This window comes from Clytia hemisphaerica, unplaced genomic scaffold, assembly GCF_902728285.1.
Source record: "Clytia hemisphaerica strain Z4C2 unplaced genomic scaffold, Clytia hemisphaerica genome assembly, whole genome shotgun sequence".
Lineage (NCBI taxonomy): Eukaryota > Metazoa > Cnidaria > Hydrozoa > Leptothecata > Clytiidae > Clytia > Clytia hemisphaerica.
In genome coordinates, this window is record NW_027103377.1 from 32,632 (window position 1) to 50,115 (window position 17,484).

Genomic DNA, 17,484 nt, shown 5'->3' on the forward strand with positions numbered 1-17,484 from the left:
CGGCCTTTTCATAATGAGCGAGACATACGTTCTCTGATTACGCAATTTTCATATTGACATTTTCAAGGCATTTTGATGTAACTGTCTATTCCAAAAGTTTGCCCCTTATGCCTTAAAATTTTGGTTCAGTCCCCACCATGATGCCAGCCCTTTGATGTCCAAAGAAAATATTTGTAAGAACTATTATAGCTATACTTTGCAAGTTTACACAAACCAGTTCTGGGTACTCCACACCAACACAACTTTGTGATCTGGTGGTGTCTGACAAGTAAAGTCTGACTGAAAAATACCTTCAAAAATTGATTGGACTTTGACCATTTGAACATTTTGAATTCGGTACTTTTACATGATTTTGAGTTCTATTTTTGACTCAGTTGTTCAAATTATTTTTCCAGACATCATTTGTATCCTTACTAATAATCGAGTCAAAGAGAGATAAACTCAAAGAAATATGGCGCCTTCTCCCACTACCAAAGAAATTTTCTAATGCAAAATGAAGGACTAAAAGTGAAATATTTAACTACGGAATTGATGTTATGATATCAGAATACAATAAATGACAACTTCTATCCTATATGTAAAAGATTTTCCTTCATGGGGATGAGCTCGAAAGGAAAGAAGATTGCCAAAGATGGTATAGTTGTAGATGGTAGGTAGTTTTTTTTTCAAATGATTGTGCACGCCAAGATCTTTTCAATCCATTGCACAAAAATAAGGGACCTTGAAGCCTGGAGAAAAGCTTAGTGTTAATTATTGATTTCAGCCCATCATCAGTGTATAATACATATAGACCACCCAATCAATTAAACTTGTCGAACCAAACGTACAATGCAATGAGTATATATAAGGGGTCACTCACATATCGATTCTTCCCACAACTAACGTCAAATTGACGCGAAGGGGTGGGTGGGTTAGAGTCTTTGACGCTAAGAAATTTCACCAGAAATATCAATTTTTAATACGTTTATTCCGTGACAAATGTTACTTTACTTCGCTGTTTTACAGAAATTTTAACCAAAACAAACGACACAATGTTTATGTCTCGAGTTCCTTTTGTTCACACTTCAGACGGTCCGCACGGCCCTTGAATTTCGCCGACGGTCGGTCTTTTTTTGTGAAATGCGGCTTTTCTGTTGATTATGATTATGGAGATAATTAATTCCGGCAACTTTCTGAAAAAAGTTTAGAAATTATCTCCATTATTTTTTAAATGTAAACTGCCTGAGCAAGTCGTAGCGAAATTAAAGATGGCTGACGAAACAACGATGAAAGTGAAGGAGAAAATTTTCATCGATTTTTGATAATTTTTGAACTTTGACGTTAAGAGGTGGGGGTGGGGGGGTTTTCAAATTAGCGTCAATTTGACGTTAGTCGTGGGAAGAATCGATATGTGAGTGACCCCTAATGGAAAAAGGACCCTGGCGAACGCACCAGACTTAGTAGGGGCCGTCGACATTCGACTTTTGAATTTTTTGAATTTCGCAGACGGTCGGTCTTTTTTCTTTGAAATGCCGCTATTCTCTTGAGTATGATTTACGGAGATAATTAGTTCGCCCAACTTTCGGAAAAAAGTTTAGAAATTATAGTCATCTGGGGTAATTACGGGACAGTTAAAATTAAGGGGTGAATACGGGACACCCCTAACTATGGTGTTATTGTTATAAATTTGGATTCAGATGGGGAGGATTTTGGAGATAGTCATTCTAGCTGCTAGAAAAATGTCTAGTTAGATTATTCTAACATATACTTTTGATGTTTCAACAAAAGTTTCATATGTCACCATAAAAATCAATTTTCGTAGTTTTAGAAGGAACTTTTCAAGCTTTAGTGTCAGGCTGTCAGGAAGAGCTGCAATCACTTTGATTATATTTTGACTGAATTCTGGCATCAAGATACCAGACCCCCGGGATCGATCATCGGAACGGCTCGATGACGGATCGATATGTGATCGATGGATTACTTATCGATCCGGATAGGAGATCGATGGACAGTACGGTCAAGTATCGCTTTTTTTTGTATTACAGAAAACGCGAATTAGATCTACGCTTTCGTGTTTTCACTTTCGATTTCGCCTAATTTCATAGCAAACCCATAGCAACGAGGTGCACAGGCATAGTTACGAGTGACTGCGCAAAAATCCCAACATAAGATTGATTTTAAAACTGTTTCATTAGATAAAGCATTTAAAAATACACCTTCTCTATGCTGGATTTTTTTCTCGAGTTAATAAATCTCAAGATATTGTTCAAAAGATTTCCCCTTATTTCACAGATAAGAAAAAGTAAAGCTTACTATACTAACGCGAGCGCTCAAAATGAAGAATCATGTGACATTTTACTCTGTAATTAGATTGTGCGTATACGTCAATAATAAAATAAGAAGTCCGTGAGGAATTACTGGCTGATTGGAATAATTTCACAGTTTATAATTCATTAAAAGCAAAAATGACATAATCAAAGAAATTGTGCATATTAATATATTTAAATCTTTTAGGAAACAGAGCACAAAATTCTAATGTGTTCATAGCTTTAGCAAAGAAGCAATTATAAAATACAACCTTGTTACCCCAAGAGAATCGACAAACTATGTTATGATTTCAACAATGATAGCAAGACTACTAATGTTAGCGGAACTCTCTAGGGAGTCTTGTTGTGATGTAACAGTAATTGTCTATGGAAAATATCATTTCATACTAATGGTAATGTACTGATTGAAAAAATGCAGAAAATGTCATATCTAGATCAATTTTTGGGTGTGTTAGAATGTGTTGAACATTACCTTATTGGTATATATTTTCGCGTGTTACAAATTTTCGCGAATCGCAAAATTTTTTCGAAAAAACGTGTTTCGCGTGTATTAAATTTCGCGATTGCCGACTTCTGGAAAATTTTCGCGTGTATTAAATTTCGCGATTCACTAAACTAGGTATTTTCAGAAAGTGGGAATATAAAGCAAGAAAAAGACTGATTTTGCTTGAAACACAACGTTTTTAATGTAAAAATACTAACAAAATACTAAGAAAAAATTATTCGCGCGTATTTAATTTCGTGATTTTGTAATTTTGAAAAATTTAAACAGTATTAAATTTCGCGAAAACTGACCAAAAAACTCGCGAAATTAAGTACCCGCGAAAATTTGTAACACGCGAAAATATATACCAATAAGGTATGATCGAATTATTTAAAGACGTTTTTCGTTGGTTGATGGAATAGCTGTTTGCGATTAGGTAAGTACCAAATGTTGATTTTTAACACCAAGAAACGTGGTCTACGTTGTACGAGGGGTAAATCGATTGAGAATAGGGTCACCTGATTTTTTTACATGCTTCAGCTTTTTTCACATGCACGTAAAATTCTACTGAAAGTATTACAAAACACCTCGGTAGAGTTTTTCCTCGTTGTCAAAGAAGATGTACGTATAATTTACGTAACTTAAGAGAATGAATGAACATCAAATTTTCGTAATGCCTTTACGAAAAATTTTACGTGCTTGTGAAAAAGCTTAATCTTGGCTTTTTACGTAAACAGTTACGTTTTCTTCGAAATATTTTTTCCATCTTTTTATTATTTTTGACATTTCAAAAAACACCAGAATTGACTTGACTTTACCCCTCGGAGATCGTTATATTTGTTAGCAAGGAAACACTGTCTAACCTTTTTCTTTTTTCCTGCAACATCCAAAAGAGAAAATGCTGAACAAGGAATTCGAGTTTTTTCGAGATTTCCGCAGTGAAGCGGTAGACGGGATTCCGGTCTATATATTTGTCTGTTACGGAAATCTAAATGGGACAGAAATAAACAGTCCAAAACTAAAAATTCAGTTGGAATGGTTTTGAAGTGCAATTTCTGATATTGAATTTTGAATGGGGACGAAATGAAAGTGAAAGTGAGGCTGGAATTGTAAGGCTTTTATGCTAAAGGGGACGAAACTTTTATTAAGCTTTCCAGTGTGTCCACCGGGTCTGTCACACAGGGGTGTATAATTATTTGCCATCTGGTTTGTGTGTGACTAATATCATAATGAATGTACAAAACATCAAGATGAATATAACACCCCTGTGTCACAGACCCGGTGGACCCCCCACCCCAGTGGAACAATAGGCCAAAAATCGTCCCCGGTGGGAAAAATATCCTACAATTTCAACCCCACTGCGAAATTGCTCTATGATTTTATCCCCATTGAAAACTGAATGTAAAAAATTGCACTCCAAAACCATCCCCACTGGAATTTTCGAGCTGGAAACAATAGATTTTCTATCCCCATTGGCATTTTGATTGAAATTTTCATCCCCACTGAGGTTGGGGAAAAAGTTAGGGAAAAAGTTCTACCGGGGCACTGAGACAGGGGGTAATATACAATTTTTTGCTTTTAGTTGAATCATGGCTGATAGTTGTGGGTACAAACAGAATTCTACGGTTTGAAAGACCGTGTCTAAAGCATCAACTTCTAAAAGTATGACTAGTGCTTAATTTCATTCTTGTGCTTATTTTTAGCAAGAAACTTTGTAAACATTTCATACGAGAGACATTTCTCTGAGTCTCTATGGTAGAACGCGAACTATTTTTATTAACATTCGAATACTTTAGGCGTACAAACTTTCGCGAGCAGAAACTTTCGCGAGGACGAAACATCGCGAAATTCACAACATTTACTTTCGCGAATTTAACGGAGAAATATTTTTCGCGAGCATAAACTTTCGCGAATCAAGACGTAAAATTGAGAATTTTCACATGAAAAAATGGCTTAGAGGGACAAATACTTCTTGTATTGGCTTGAAACATTTGTTCTTTGACTTATTAGTCTTTTAGCAGGCTAAAAAGTGTCATAAAAATTACATTTTATTCAAAGTTAGAAGTTTTATAGATTTTCTATTTTGTCAAGAATATTTCGCAAGCATAAACTTTCGCGAATGGCCCTTCCTAGAATTTTTAAAGACATTTACTTTAGCGAAAAGGGCCAAAATTCGCGAAAATCGCGAAAGTTTCTGCTCGCGAAAGTTTCTACGCCTAAAGTAGTTCAACTAGTCGACTACTTTTTAGCTCTTGAGTGTAGGGGTATTTTCACAGATTTCTGTAAAGGCCGAAGGGCTAGATGTCGTGCTTTAACCTCTTCCATGTCGATGGAGGTCCCAAAAGCACAGAAGTCTCAGTGTGGGGTGTGCGAAGTTATTTTTCGTAGTTCCGCCGGCGAGAAAGCTGAGCCAAAAATCAATAATCCACCCGTTGCTTGTGATAGTGCTGGATGTACCTACTGGGTGCACTCTAGGTGTACTGGGACTATAGTTTTCACCGATGAGGAACAGGAAAATTTGAAGTTCCTTTGTCCAAAACACGATACCAACAATAAAAAAACTCGTGCGCTCCGCAAGAAACGGTAGATTCGTTTTATGCTGCGTTCTTTGTGTTGTGCCCGTTTTTATGTTATCTCTGGTACCGTTAAGTCAACAGCAATTAAACATGGCTAAATCCTTTTTAGAGTTATAAATTATTGGCTTCAGGTATGCGAACAGAAAAAAATTTATTTCAGTTGCCAATGAGTTACGAAAAAGAGCTAAATTGCCAAATTTTCTGATTAGTTTCTACGGTTTTGCCCTCCAAATTTCTGATTACCAAACATCGAGCGGGCCAGCCCGTCTTCCAGCAAACCTAGTTCTCGCCGCAAATTTTTTTCCGTAAGCGGCCCAAGCCCTGATTTAGTGGCCCAAGCCCTGATTTAGCAGCCCAAGCCCTGATTAAGCAGCCCAAGAACTGAATTACCGGCCCAAGACCTGGGAAACTTTGCGATTTTGGAGACTTTAAAAATAAAATTGCCGAAATTGCGAAATTGGGTTACGGTTATAGAGGGAATTAAATCCACATTAAACGTGTTTTTACCACGCCCTCCAAGAAAGAAAACGTAGACAGAGAATCGATATACTAAAAAACTCATTACAAAAAGTTAAAGTCCTAGTTACATTTGCTGAAAAGAATTTACTTTTAATAAATATACCTTGCCAGAAAAATTATATCATAATAAATATTACGTGTTTTGCTTGCATAATTAACGGCTCTTAATCACTGCAACAATTTTCGGATGGCTGCACTGAATCTGTTGTCGGGTCTCAAAGGGGGGTCTCAAAGGAGTAACGCTTCGTTATCATTTTGTTAAATGTCAAATGAAGAGAAATTGCGTGCTGACAGTATATGGTTTGACTTTGATGTGAAGTGGTATTCTGAAAAGAGAAATAACAACAAAGGTAAGCTAGCCGTCGCTTTTCCTAATACAAAATATTTTTAAACTTGACTTCACTGATGGAAGATTCAGCCATTAAAAAGTCTTGAGTATCGATCCTTTGTTGATCCATTATCGAGCTAGTATTTCAATTGAGTATATCGATTCGTCATCGATCGTTAATCGATTCGTCATCGATCGTTAATCGATTCGTCATCGATTGTTAATCGATTCGTCATCGATCGTTAATCGATTCGTCATCGATCGTTAATCGAGTATGCATCGATTATAAATCGATTATAAAATTAATTAGCGGGTTGGGGACGCTTATTATATTAGGTACCCGAGAGTACCATATATCAGCCATTTTTAAGCCGGCCCCCTCCGCTTTTTTAAGTTCGGAGCTATGGCTCAGGCGAAATTCCGTAATCTAAACCTTCCAGCAGATGTTGAAAGTTTCCCCGACCTTCTCCCAGAGCTTTCTTAGCGTGTCGAAAGAAAATTTCTACATCAGGTCCCAGATAAGTACCGATAAGTAAATCCGGTTTGACGCCATTAGATCGATATGGATCGATTAATCAATATAAAAAAACGGTCGATATTTTGATTGGATCGATAGAGGTGTCGATAGGTAATCGATAGGTGTCGATAGGTAATCGATAGCGAGAAAGATCGATTAATATTAGAGCTCGATTTTTAGAAAGAGTCGATAGGGTCGATAAGATCGATAAATGATTGATGATAGATTGATGATAGATCGATAACTAATCATAAGCTTAAAAAAATCTTGAGTATCGATCCTCTATCGATCTCCTATCCGGATCGATAAGTAATCCATCGATCACATATCGATCCGTCATCGAGCTGTTCCGATGATCGATCCTATCGAGCGCGGGGGTCTGGAAGATACTATGGTTTGAGATTATAATAGTCTCATTGTCAAACAAAGCACCTTATCTCTAAAAAGTGTGTCCCATATTTACCCCGTAGTCAAATCTTAATTTTGGGGTAATTATGGGACACTAAAGTTTGAGTTTCAAGTGTTTATTTTTTATAAGAAAAGTACAAACTTGATTTCCTAGTTTAATGGAATCATAACTACACTCTAAGTCTTTCAAAACCTGCAAAGGTTTGCATCTAAATTTACTTCAGTTGGTCTAGATTGCTCTATACAAATATTACTGTTTAAAGTGTCCCGTTATTACCCCAAAATGGGAAAAAAGCTGGGGTAAAAACGGGACACTGTCACTAATTTTGTTGAAAGTCCTTTAAATGATAGCACTTGGATTTGAAGTCATCAAGTGAATGCAAAACCTCAAATATCATGACCTTTTGGAAAGATATCTGGATTTTTCAATAACATTTTATACCTGTCCCATATTTACCCCGAGGGTGTCCCGTAATTACCCCAAAATGCGGGGTAATTACAGGACACCTTTAAAATAAATTTTAGGAACATCTACTAAATTTCAAGGAAAAGTAATACATCTTATGTAAAGGTCATACTTTGACAAATAAAATATCAAAAGATCGGATCTCTAGGATTAATACTTTCAGAGTGATGCCCAAATAAGTCAAAATCGTCCCGTAATTACCCCAGATGACTATATCTCCGTTATTTTTTAAAATGTAAACTGAGCGAAGCTGTAGCGATATTAAAGATGGCTGACGAAACAACGATGAAAGTGAAGGAGAAAATTTTAGAGTTTCATCGATTTTTGACAATTTTTTAACTTTAGAGAATTTGATGGTCGTTAACGTAGAGGGGGGAGAGGGTCAGAACCATAACGGCCAAATGCCGTTAAAAAATTTGAAAGTCACCATAACGGCCAAATGCCGTACCGGACTTATTGCGTCCGGTGTAGCGAAAGGATACTTTTTGCCACCGGACAAATACACCGGACAGTCCGGTGCGTGTCAGCAGGGCCCTTAATGGAACTAATCGAATTCTATCGAAGGATTTAAGTATATAAGTTCGATTAAAAAAATTAATCCAACCTAATTGAACACTCACAATTTTTGAAGTAGGAGTTGGATTAGTTTGGTCAGTAAAAAGTTCGATTAGTTTAATCATTTGAGACCAGGGGATGTCAATCGAAAAATTCGATTACCGAATCAATCGAACTTAATCGAAGCCAATCAAATAATTGATTTTCGATTAGCGGAATTGATCGAACTGCAATCGAATTTTACATCTTATTTTTGATTGGATTCGATTACAGTACCGTTCGATTGACGTTCGATTAGTTTCGATTAGCTTCGATTGCATATACTTTTCGATTGATTCGATTAGTTCGATTAATGACTAATGTTTGATCAATAATTCGATTTATATGTTCGATTGGCATTCGATTGATTCCATTTATGTTCGATTGGCATTCGATCAAATTTTGTTAAAATCTTTTAAATCTGTTTAAATTAAAATGTGAAAAAAATCTGTAGTGGAACACACGCGAATGTCTGGAACGAAGAAGAACATATTAGCAAGTTTATGTATCCGAGATAAATCGAGGGGGACGGTATAAAGCAAAGTTGAAATTTCTCCAAAATCACTGTCCACTTTGCTCAACGACGGTAAAAACACCAAAATACCGTCGTCTGTTTATGTAAGCAAAGGCGATATAGAGCCGTACATCAACTATCCACTTTGTTTTGTATCATTTCACTTACCGTCGTTGTTGATGTCCTCCAATACATAAACTCTGTATTAGTGGCAAAACAATGGAGCGTTTGACGTCACTCACGTGGCAAGTTACATGCGCGTGATTTGTTAATCCTATCGGGCAATACTGTTAGGCGGTGGGCATTCTCTAATTCTCAAATCGGCGTATTGTCATTTTGAATGAAAACAAAAAAGTTAATCAACATAAAAGGGGTTGCGGAACGACCGTTCCGTTTTCGCAAAGCGAAGAAATTTCGACACTAACAAATTATTTTTATAAGTCAAACTTTTATTGATAATGTTTTCCAACTCAACTCTTTCTTTTTTATAAGAATTTTATAAGAACAATACGAGGCTCAAAAATTAAATACGCCGGGTTTTGAGCAATTCAAAAACAATTTCAGGCTCAAAGTGCAAAAAAGGACAGCCAAACCTTTAAAAAAATTTACTGGTTCTTATAAAAAATAGTGCAAGTGACAAAAAAGAACACACATGTTTCTTGTGCAATGGCTGAATGACCAACAACAAAGATATTACATTAGGCTTTAGGCTGGTAGTTTATCTGAATAAATTGAAAGACTTTTATCCCATCTTTTTGTGAGTTTTTGAAACAATTACTTAGCTCTCTATAAAACTTTTACAAAGACAAATTTATCAACAATTCAAAAATTATATTATACATTTCCCTTCAAAATTTAAAAGAAAATAGTGCGTAGTTTGAAAGATGATCTTGAGCTTTTCAGCCATTAGAACCTAGGTATACAATCTCTCAAAATGTGCTACCTCTTTATGATATCATTCACTTCAAATGTAGTATCAATTTTCCGAAAAGGAATCAGCAGCCTAGCAATAATTTCCAGTAACATATCAAGACTAGTGAGATTTTTTGCGTGATGAAATTTTGTCTTTTTGTGAGTCTATTTTTGCGATATTGTGTGTTCGGCAAAAAGATGTTCCCAATGTTTCATTTATAAAATCAATCCAAACCAGTCCAAACTAATTTTTTCAAGAATCTTGCCTTGCAGAATAAAATTAAAAAACTTCTATAATTCATATAAGTATATTTTAAAAGTAATGCCATTACTATTTATTAGGCGGTTATAATAACAAGCGTTATCTACAATCTCAGGTCAAAGAGTTTATGAAAATATAAGTTGATTTGCCAGTAAAAAACACTTTATATCTTGTTTGAAAATATATTCGAGCTAGCATCAAAAGTAACATACAGGTACTTTTATCATTTTTAAGTTGTCTTTTGGGCTAAAGTCATCAATCATGCTTTTGTTATCACTTTATCGTACAAATATAAATCGGCATTACCATTCTAATTGATGATGATCAAGCTCCAATGTTAAACAAAAATCTCTCGAGAGTCGCAAGCGATAATGGAGGAGTCAACAATCAATCAAGCCAAATCAAAATGATTCCATTTACATTTATCGAATAAATATTGAAGAAATCTTCAAAGACGAAAATAGCAACTAGTAATGAGTAATTATCACTTTGATTCTGCTTTCCAGTTGCCAGTACAGTCTTCTCTTTTGTCTCGTAAACATTGCACGGAATAACATGGAACTGGCACAATTTATATTCAGCAGGATAGGACCATTTTATTATTCTCCGTCAATCACAATCTGTTCATACAGTCATAATACTATGTATATTTTGGTTTTATGCTGCTTCTTTGTTGTGCACGTTCACCCACCAAAACTCTGAAACACTGCTGATTCAGCCAGTCGGCCGATTGGTAGTTAAAAGTCACCCATCACATCAATCAAGCTCGACTTCACCTGAACCCTGAAGACAGAAGAGATGAAAATAATTATAGTTAGAGTAAAATGAAATAAACACACGACCCATATGAATAAAAATAAGCCTGTGGAAAGAAAACATGGCCATATGATATCCATGAAACACATGGCCAAGAAAAAAACATTTTGTTTTGTGAGATGAAATCCAATTTAATACAAAAAAGTCAACACAAAGAAAAAGTACTAATGTAACATTCCAAAGGTAGTTGAAACTATAAAGGTGAAAAAAAAATGAAGATTTACCTTTCAATGGGCCATAAATCAGTCCAAAAGTTAATGCATGCACCTCAAAACCGAAGAGATTCGTTGGTTTTCAGGGCCATCTTTGTTGTTTTGAAAATTAAACGCAGAAAAAAAGACTGGGCCCAGACATCTGGAAGAAGCGGGAAAAAAGCAAAGGAGATAAAGTTTTGGTACTATTACTATTATTTGTACAAAAGTTGCAATTTTCATAAAAGATCTTACATTATGATACTCAAAACATAGATTATATTCTATTAAAATAAGTAATTTATGAAACAGATACTTCAAATAGTGCTAAACTAATTTTAACCCCATCCAACACGAAGCAAAGTCGATATTTCGCCATCCCACCGGCTCATTTTCAGAAATTTTCGTACATATACAGATTTTTTTACGCCACGCGCAGATCTAGAGAAAGGATGCTACACTCCCTATTCGGGCGCTTCGCGCCCTCAAAACGGTCGTTCCGCAAAAAGGGTGCGCTATCAGTGAAAGTTATCAAGACATGTTATGACAGAAAGTATGATTGATAAACTTGGTGGAGTTATCAAAACAAATTTGTTGTCAAAGAGATTTAACACTAAGTGAAAATACAGGCCAGATATCAACAGTCCCATGTTTCGACCAATCATCCCAAGTTAGAGCAGTTGACGATAATCAATAATGATAGATAATAATCAAAGGTGGTCAGTGACCACTTTATCGTTATCGATTTTATCGGTGATCAAATACTCACTCGACTCCAAATTATGGCATTTTTTTCGACCATTTTCGATTTGTTCAATCATTTCAATTACTTTTCGATTACCTCTGATCATATTGAATACCTTTTATTGTATCAAATACCTTTGATTTTATCAAATCTGTTTCCTGTAGCAATGCGTCAAAATAATCTGAAATCTAGTTTATCTCGCCCAATCAAAACACACAATTCAGGCGCAATAACGACTTTTGTTTTCTCCGACCAATCAGACAGCGCAATATGAGTTACTTGAGGAAACCCAGGGCGAAGTGAAGGCACACAAAATGTCGGGGAAAATGAAGGGGAGAAATAATCTTATGGCTGGCGATTCTTTTTGTCCTTTGGTTTTAGATCAATGCGGTCAATGTTTTTGGTTTTTCTTAAACTAAGATATATGATAGTAATTGGTTATGGAAGTGATAGTTATTGAAGTTATTGAAAGTAATCAATAACAATCAAAGTACTCAAATGGTTATCGAGTCTTTGAAGGGTTGTTAAGAAAGTAATGGAATACTCACAATTTTTTTGAAATTTTGATACTCGAAATTTGATAGTTAATCGATAAGTGGTCGTTTGATTACTTCTATCATTATCAATTATCTATCATCGGGTCTTAAGGGGGGATAACACCTTTGGAAAAAATTGAAGAAGGGGGATCAGAAATTTTCATGAAAAAGAGGGGGGATAGCAAGGAAAGCGGGATAGTTTAAGAAGGGGGGCTTTCATGTATATTGTAGATTATTTTCAAACACTGTTATGAAATTTAGTCTTCATGAAAGAAAGTTTTCTGTTGGAGTAGTCTGAGTCAAAAAGAAGAAGTAAGTTTATTATTTTGCTTTCTCTTTCTGAAGATATTTCACCATATCTTTGTTAGCTATTTTTGTCCAGCTATTTTGAGTTTGAATAATTTTTTTAATCAAACTTTAATTGTTCGATCGAGTTCGATTAGTTCTAGTGTTCTATTAGTTCAACAAGCTTGATTAATCAGATCTGGTCTAACTAATAGCACACGTTGTTGAATATGTACTCATTTAGATTATAGACTGATTTTGTATGACATCGTTTTCACCAACGATCAGCCATTCTTCTAAGAAATGGTAGAAAGTGTATGTACAGAATGAATTCAGTAACACCTTGAAAGCTCAAAGTTCAAAGCTCAATTCCCGTTTTGACCTGTGCATAGTTTTTTATTTTGTGGGTGAAATTTATGTCAGTTAGGAACCGGCAGCTTGCTTGAGGTTTGCTTGAAGACAGTCCCTAAATGGATTTTGCCGAATCAGTCTGTAAGGGCCACAAACAGGATTGCTAGTTTTTTATAGCACCTTTTTCTACAATTAATATACCAGACCGTACTAATCGAACGTTCAATTGTGATCGAATAGTCTATGCTTAAACTCCTATATCAAAATTACGGGATTTGGAGTGTGGGCTGATTTTACTTTCATTTTCAGTGGTTTCACTTTCAATTTCGAGCCAACATCTTAGCAACGATGTTCTTGCCCATAGTTACAGGGGTTTGTGCCATGAACTAATAAAAAATGAAAATTTTTGCATCAATTCTTCAAAATGAAAATATTTAAGATTTCAAGTTCTTCTTTTATTCAATGATTTTTTACGGCACTTTGCTGACAATCAATCTGACTCTTATATCAAATTCCCGCTTTCTTCAGTAAATTGAAGATGAGAAAAAACCTGAGCCATAGGATCACGGATTTAAACAAACATATGAAGGGTGGGATTTTACAGCCGCCCGTCGTGCAAGCAATGAGAGGTCACAGGTGCCAAAAAGAAGGGGTGTGTGAAATACGGCAATCTCATTGGTGGAAATTTGATAAACAGCTGCAAAGGAGCGCCGGGAAGCAATCAGTAGAAGAGACCACTGTTGTTTTTGTTGTAGATTTCGACACATAGGGATTACTTGTCAATGTGTTGTGTCAGCATTGTATTGTTGTAAAGGGAAAGATAAAAGAGGTAAGTGATTTGCATGAACTTGGTCCGAAATGAAAAATGGCATAGTTTTCCAGATATATTGAGCTGGCTGGCTTCAGAAACAACATTTTATTTCATATTCTCAGTTAGTGAAGGAAGGCCTATGCCCCTTTATCGCAGCAGTCCAATTTTTTGTCCCGTACGTGACAACTCCATTACATTGCTTCAAATATTAATGATGAAGAAAATTCTGCCCAAAATTTGTTTTTTTTCCTTTCAGGAAACTAAACTTTTACTACCTATATATGTGTCATGTTTTTCAGACACTTATCCTTATCTGAAAAGAAAATAATTTTTTTAGCCAAATTTGCGCTGAGATGCTCATCATGCTGAAAAAAAAACACTTGTCCCATACGCGTGAAATACTCAAAATCGATAATATGTGCAAAAATGTTTTGTATTCCCTGAAGTCACTCGTATGTATGTATCAAAAAGCACTAAAAGTTTTACCATACAGATCTTTCTTTTTCGCGATATTTCGCACTTTTTATGTTGCATATGGGACAAAATTAGGATTTCCATTTGTCTTGTACGCAACAAAATTTGAAAATCATTAAATTTAACAAGAAAACTCTATTTTAAACAAATCTTATGCATTGATTGGTGAATCTACATCATATTGCTTCTTTAAATATCCAAGAAGTTAGTTGTATGAATGAAAGTTATTGAGGGTTAAAGAGTGATTTTTCCCCTATTCAAGTGCAATGGTGTATAACATAGATACCCCCCATAGACTATGATAGACCTATATTAGAATGAAAAAGTTAAGTTTTTCTGAAAGTCAAAAGGTTAATGAAGATTTCCCAAAAGTTATTTGGTTCTGAATTACAATTTTCTTTTCAAATTAAGAGGCTGTTAACATTACTACAATTTTGTCACGTACGGGACAAATTCTAGCTGTAAAACCCGTGGAAAAAATTGAAATGAAAAAGTTAAGTTTTTCTGAAAGTCAAAAGGTTAATGAAGATTTCCCAAAAGTTATTTGGTTCTGAATTACAATTTTCTTTTCAAATTAAGAGGCTGTTAACATTACAATTTTGTCGTGTACGGGACAATTTCTTAGCTGTAAAACTCATGGAAAAAATTGAAAACAGGAATACAGCTTGTAAGGTGTGATGAAACTAGTTTTTTCCTAAGACACCAAAAGAAGTTAAATTTTTGCCCTTCGGAACAATTTCATGCAAACCACCCTAGCCTAGTTTCTAATCCTGATATAGGAGTTTAAGCTTAGACTGTCGAAGTAATCAATAAATTATCAATAATAATCAAAGGTAGTCAGTGACCACCTATCCATTTTATCAGTGATTGAATACTCACCAGTACTCACTCAACTCAAAATTATGGCATTTTCTTTGACCATTTTCAATTTGTCTGATCAGTTTCAATTACTTTTCGATTACTTTCGATCATTTTTGATCATATTGAATAGCTACCTTCGATTTAGCCTGGATATCCAAGCTCAAAATTTTAGAAAAAACTAAATTTACCTCAACATACAAAGTTTAAAATTATACAGCTTGGTCTCCCTAGAGAATGAAAGTGCAAACCCGTATCTCCAAAACTTTCCTAGCAAACCCAGCGCATCAAACAGAAATTAATATAAAGCAGCCTTACAAGATCTAAAGCATTTTAAAACATCTGAAGATTACACCAAAGTCCATAAACAAGTTTGCAACTGCCACCATCAACCATGTTTTCTTGGAAAATGAACTTGCTTCTGTTTCATCTTTTTCATTCATGTTTTTATGTAACAAAAAGCTGTATGTTCACTAGCAAATGGTGGGTTACCCTATTTTTATGTTACTATTTTCATCTACATGTACCTTGAAAACACTATTCGCTGCTGAGATAAATGTAGAAGGACGTTTTAAAAACTTATTTACCTGTAATATTATTATTATAAAAAGTCTCGAACTACCTAATCGACGCTGTTTTATCAGTTGTGGTGAAATATAAACAAACCAAAATAGAATCTGTTGTGAAGCAATACAAAACTTTTGCAAAAAAAGGAATAGGATTGATTTTGTCATGTTTTTAGCTCCTTAAATGATTTTCTATGCCCTACAAAGATAGATGGCGATCAAACAGTAGCATTTCAATCTGAAAAACGGGTTTTGTTAAGCTCAGAGTGCCATAAAGAAAGTTTTAAAGCTTAAAATGGTATCGCATATATGAAAGTTTGGATATAGAGATAGTTCTATGTAACCTTTCTTAATACAACACATTTACGATTACACAACTGGTGCAACTGTGTCTTCTTGCTAAAATAAGTCTCAAAATTGATCTAAAAGAGTAATTAGAGCTAAGATGTGAGTGAAAATAAACAGAAAATGATCACTTAGCAGAAATTTAGACGCTGAGAGTTTCAAAACATCCCACTTTCGTTTTTCCGCTTCATTCCCAAAGCCTTTTAAAAAACGAGGCATTGTGGGTACTTTTTTAAAACTGAATATATTTTTGCTGTCTTACTACAATGAAAACGGAATTGGAAATCACACGTGTATTCCGATCAGAATAATAACTAATACTTGCTTAGGGCTAGCCATTAGCGTTGTTCAATTCTAGAAACCTGTTTGGGGTCTTTTTTACCGAAAACGTAGAAGAATCAGATTTAGAATGAAAAGTCTTCTGGACGACCTCTGGGAAAAAATTGTGGAAGGGATATCAAGGGTCACAAATTAGTGACATGACATGGCTGGAGGTATTCAATTACCAAATGAACTGCAGCATCATGGTAGTCAACATTTGAACTTCTGCAGAGAACTTAAGCTTCCATGACCACTACACAATGACACTTTTTTATAAATACAAGATTTTAAGGAACCCTTTACAGTGAAGGATTACTTCACACTCTATGTTTTGATATACCTTCCTTACCTGTTAGTGTGTTTGCTTGTATTTGAAATGCCATAAGAATTATTTCTAATTTCTCTTAGATATGGATTTAAAGAAGGAGGTCACAATAGAGGAACAAAAACAATGGTAAGGCCCCTTTAATAGAAATTATTGTTAAATGATAATGTTGTAGTGTATATTGTTATATTTAATTTCCATGCAGGGGTGCTGGACCTAATGGCAGAAGGAAAGGTTCTCTTAAAAGTGGCTAAAACCGTCTTTTCCTGAACATTTTGTTTGGCTGTAAAAATCAAATTTTTGTATTTGGGGAAATTCCCTTTTGTCATTTTGATGAAAAATGAGCATTTCTCGTGATTAGCTTGGTATTTATAATTTATTTAGTTTGCATTTTCTTACTATTGTTACCATATTTTCTATTTTCTTTTTACATTAACCTTCAGGGTAGGTCCATTCAGCATATAGCTTGTTTTTTTAACTTTCGTGTTTTTTCAATTTTCAGTATTACAAGATCCCATTTTAAAGATGATCGAGGTAATATTTTTTGATATGTTTCACACTAGTAGAACATTAAATTTCTTTTACATAATCGGGTAACAAGAGAAAGTTAATTTTTCAAAATTTTAATCCTAGATAAAAATATATATTTTGGGAAAGCGGAAAAAAAGACCATGTCAGTCTGGTTCAGTAACAAACTTTTTTCATGTATTATTGTGAAAAGAAAGCAAGAACAATTTTGTTTAGACGAAGCCAAATCTTGTAGTTGTACAAAGATATAACAAATATGAACTAATTTTGTCAATTTTAAGCTATAGTAAGTAAGTAAGTTTGCGACCGCAGTCAAGGCTCCCTTTTCGTATAGCTGTCTACCCGAAGGTAGGGGAGGGTGCCACTCCTTTCTCTGGATTTCTCCACTTACCCTCGATCTGTCTCTTTAGTTGCTGAGCATCAGCAGAGAGGCATCAAGTACCATT

General features: G+C 35.0%; 1 protein-coding gene across 1 annotated transcript in view; it reads left to right on the forward strand.

Annotated features, from left to right (window-relative positions):
- Positions 1-427: 427 nt before the first annotated feature.
- Positions 428-17,484, forward strand: part of LOC136824410 (protein Jade-1-like) — a 28,045-nt gene continuing 10,988 nt past the window's right edge. The window contains exons 1-3 of the mRNA XM_067080535.1: positions 428-649; positions 16,594-16,639; positions 17,013-17,044. Of these exons, the coding sequence (XP_066936636.1) occupies positions 595-649; positions 16,594-16,639; positions 17,013-17,044 (133 nt within the window). The 5' untranslated portion in view covers positions 428-594. The remainder of the gene's footprint in view (positions 650-16,593; positions 16,640-17,012; positions 17,045-17,484) is intronic.